The sequence below is a fragment of the Octopus bimaculoides genome, chromosome 1 (assembly GCF_001194135.2).
Source record: "Octopus bimaculoides isolate UCB-OBI-ISO-001 chromosome 1, ASM119413v2, whole genome shotgun sequence".
In the NCBI taxonomy this organism is placed as follows: domain Eukaryota; kingdom Metazoa; phylum Mollusca; class Cephalopoda; order Octopoda; family Octopodidae; genus Octopus; species Octopus bimaculoides.
Window position 1 is genome coordinate 183,701,542 of NC_068981.1, and position 1,832 is coordinate 183,703,373.

The 1,832-nt window shown below is 34.8% G+C and overlaps 1 protein-coding gene across 3 annotated transcripts in view; it reads left to right on the top strand.

Moving 5' to 3' along the window:
• The window catches only part of LOC106870649 (collagen alpha-1(XXVI) chain), a 245,166-nt gene that overhangs the window by 191,285 nt on the left and 52,049 nt on the right, over window positions 1-1,832 (top strand). For all 3 annotated transcript variants that reach the window (XM_052973147.1, XM_052973149.1, XM_052973150.1), the window contains one exon: window positions 1,694-1,740. In XM_052973147.1, the coding sequence (XP_052829107.1) occupies window positions 1,694-1,740 (47 nt within the window). The remainder of the gene's footprint in view (window positions 1-1,693; window positions 1,741-1,832) is intronic.

The window sequence follows — 1,832 nt, forward strand, 5'->3', positions numbered from 1 at the left end:
CTACACATTATTTATTTTCTCTCCTTGTTTCTTTCTGTGTTCCTTTCTGTAGAAAAGCGTAGGCTCGAAACGTTAAAGACTTTTTCACTTCCCGAGCGTTAAACTAATACATCTGTTTGTCGTCTACACCACCTGTCTTCGTCTTTTTTGTGAATTCTTCCCCTATAGATAGATAGATAGATAGATAGATAGATAGATAGATAGATAGATAGATAGATAGATAGATAGATGTGTGTGTGTTTTCCACCTCTGCCTGATAACCGATATTGGTTTGTTTACGTCCTTGTAACATAGCAGTTCGGTAAAAGAAAATGATAGAATAAGTACCACTTAAAATGTCTAAATACTGGGGTCAATTTGCACGACTAAAACCCTTTAAAGTCGGTACCCCAGAATGGCCACAGTCCAGTGACTGAAATAAATAAAAGATATGTTTAAACGTACCTCTTGTAATTACTGTAATTTACTCGCCTTAATGAGAAGACACGTGGTGGCCTGATGATTAAGGTCGTGATTTCAATTTCCAGGCTGGGAGTTGTGTTGTATCCTTGGTTAAGGGACTTTATTTCACGTCGCTCCAGTCCACTCAGCTGGTAGAAAATAAGTTTTGAGACTTGACTGAACGCAGCAGTGTTAACGAGTCATTGATATGGCCCCAAAACCTTCAGTTACGAAGAGGGACACGTTCAGAGGTAGAGTGCAATATTCGTATCTTCACACTTTTTTTTTATTAGCAGTCGATATAGGGAATATCAAAAGTAGGTAGACGACATATGGACGACGGCTTGGGTACACCTGATCTTTATTAAGAATGTTCAAGTAGTAGTGTAAACAGCAGAAGACTTGGAAGTCTTTAACAATCTTATTATAACACGTCCATTAGCAGAAAATACGAATATCTTTGCATGCGATTTCTTAAAAAGAGAAAAAATGCGTTTAGAGAATGACCGAGAATAAATTTGTAAATTTGTCTTGACATTGTTTCATTTTTGCATTTGATCTGCAAGATGCTTGATGTGAACTCATGTGTTGAGACATATTTCCTGATATCGCGGAAGGGGCATTATGCGAATAATAACCGTGCACTGGTTCTATTTCAGTTCTTTAAGTATATTTGTCAATTGGTTAAGCATTTAACAATTAACTAATCGATTGTTTGATTAATCGTTCGAAAAATCAGTTAATCAGCCAATTTTTTTTTTTATTTCGTCAAAGACATGTCCTCTCTCCTCCAGATCTGCTTCAAGTTTGTCTCTCTATGCGTCCTAATGCCTTGATTTCAGACAATGAATCGTAGCAAAGAGTTACGCTGACTTTTGTCGGTGATAAAGGGTTGAATTACCGATGATCGCTGCCATTTCCCCTCCTCTCTGCATAACTGTTTTTAGTTAGTATTTTTATGCCCTCTGCATTAAATATCTTAACATTAACTTAACACAATGCTATATCTATGGCCTATTACTGAGATGTCATAGTTAGAATATTATTGTAATATTATTTACATATTTGACTTATATTTACGATAAGTATTTGAAAATAACTACACTTTGATCTTTACTAACAAAATGAAACAGAGATAGTCTATTGTTTTATTAGGGCCCAGGGTGACCTTGTAAATAACATTAAACAAAAAAAAAAGAATAAATGTTGAGTTGATTTTTTTCTGAAGAAAAATTCATGTTTATACTTTCAGGAGAAAACGATGCACAAACTGTTACAGAAATAGAAGAAAAGCTGAAAGTAAGTCTCTTTATATATATTGATTTCAACAACAACAACAACAACAACAACAACAACAACAACAACAACAACAACAACAACAACAACAACAA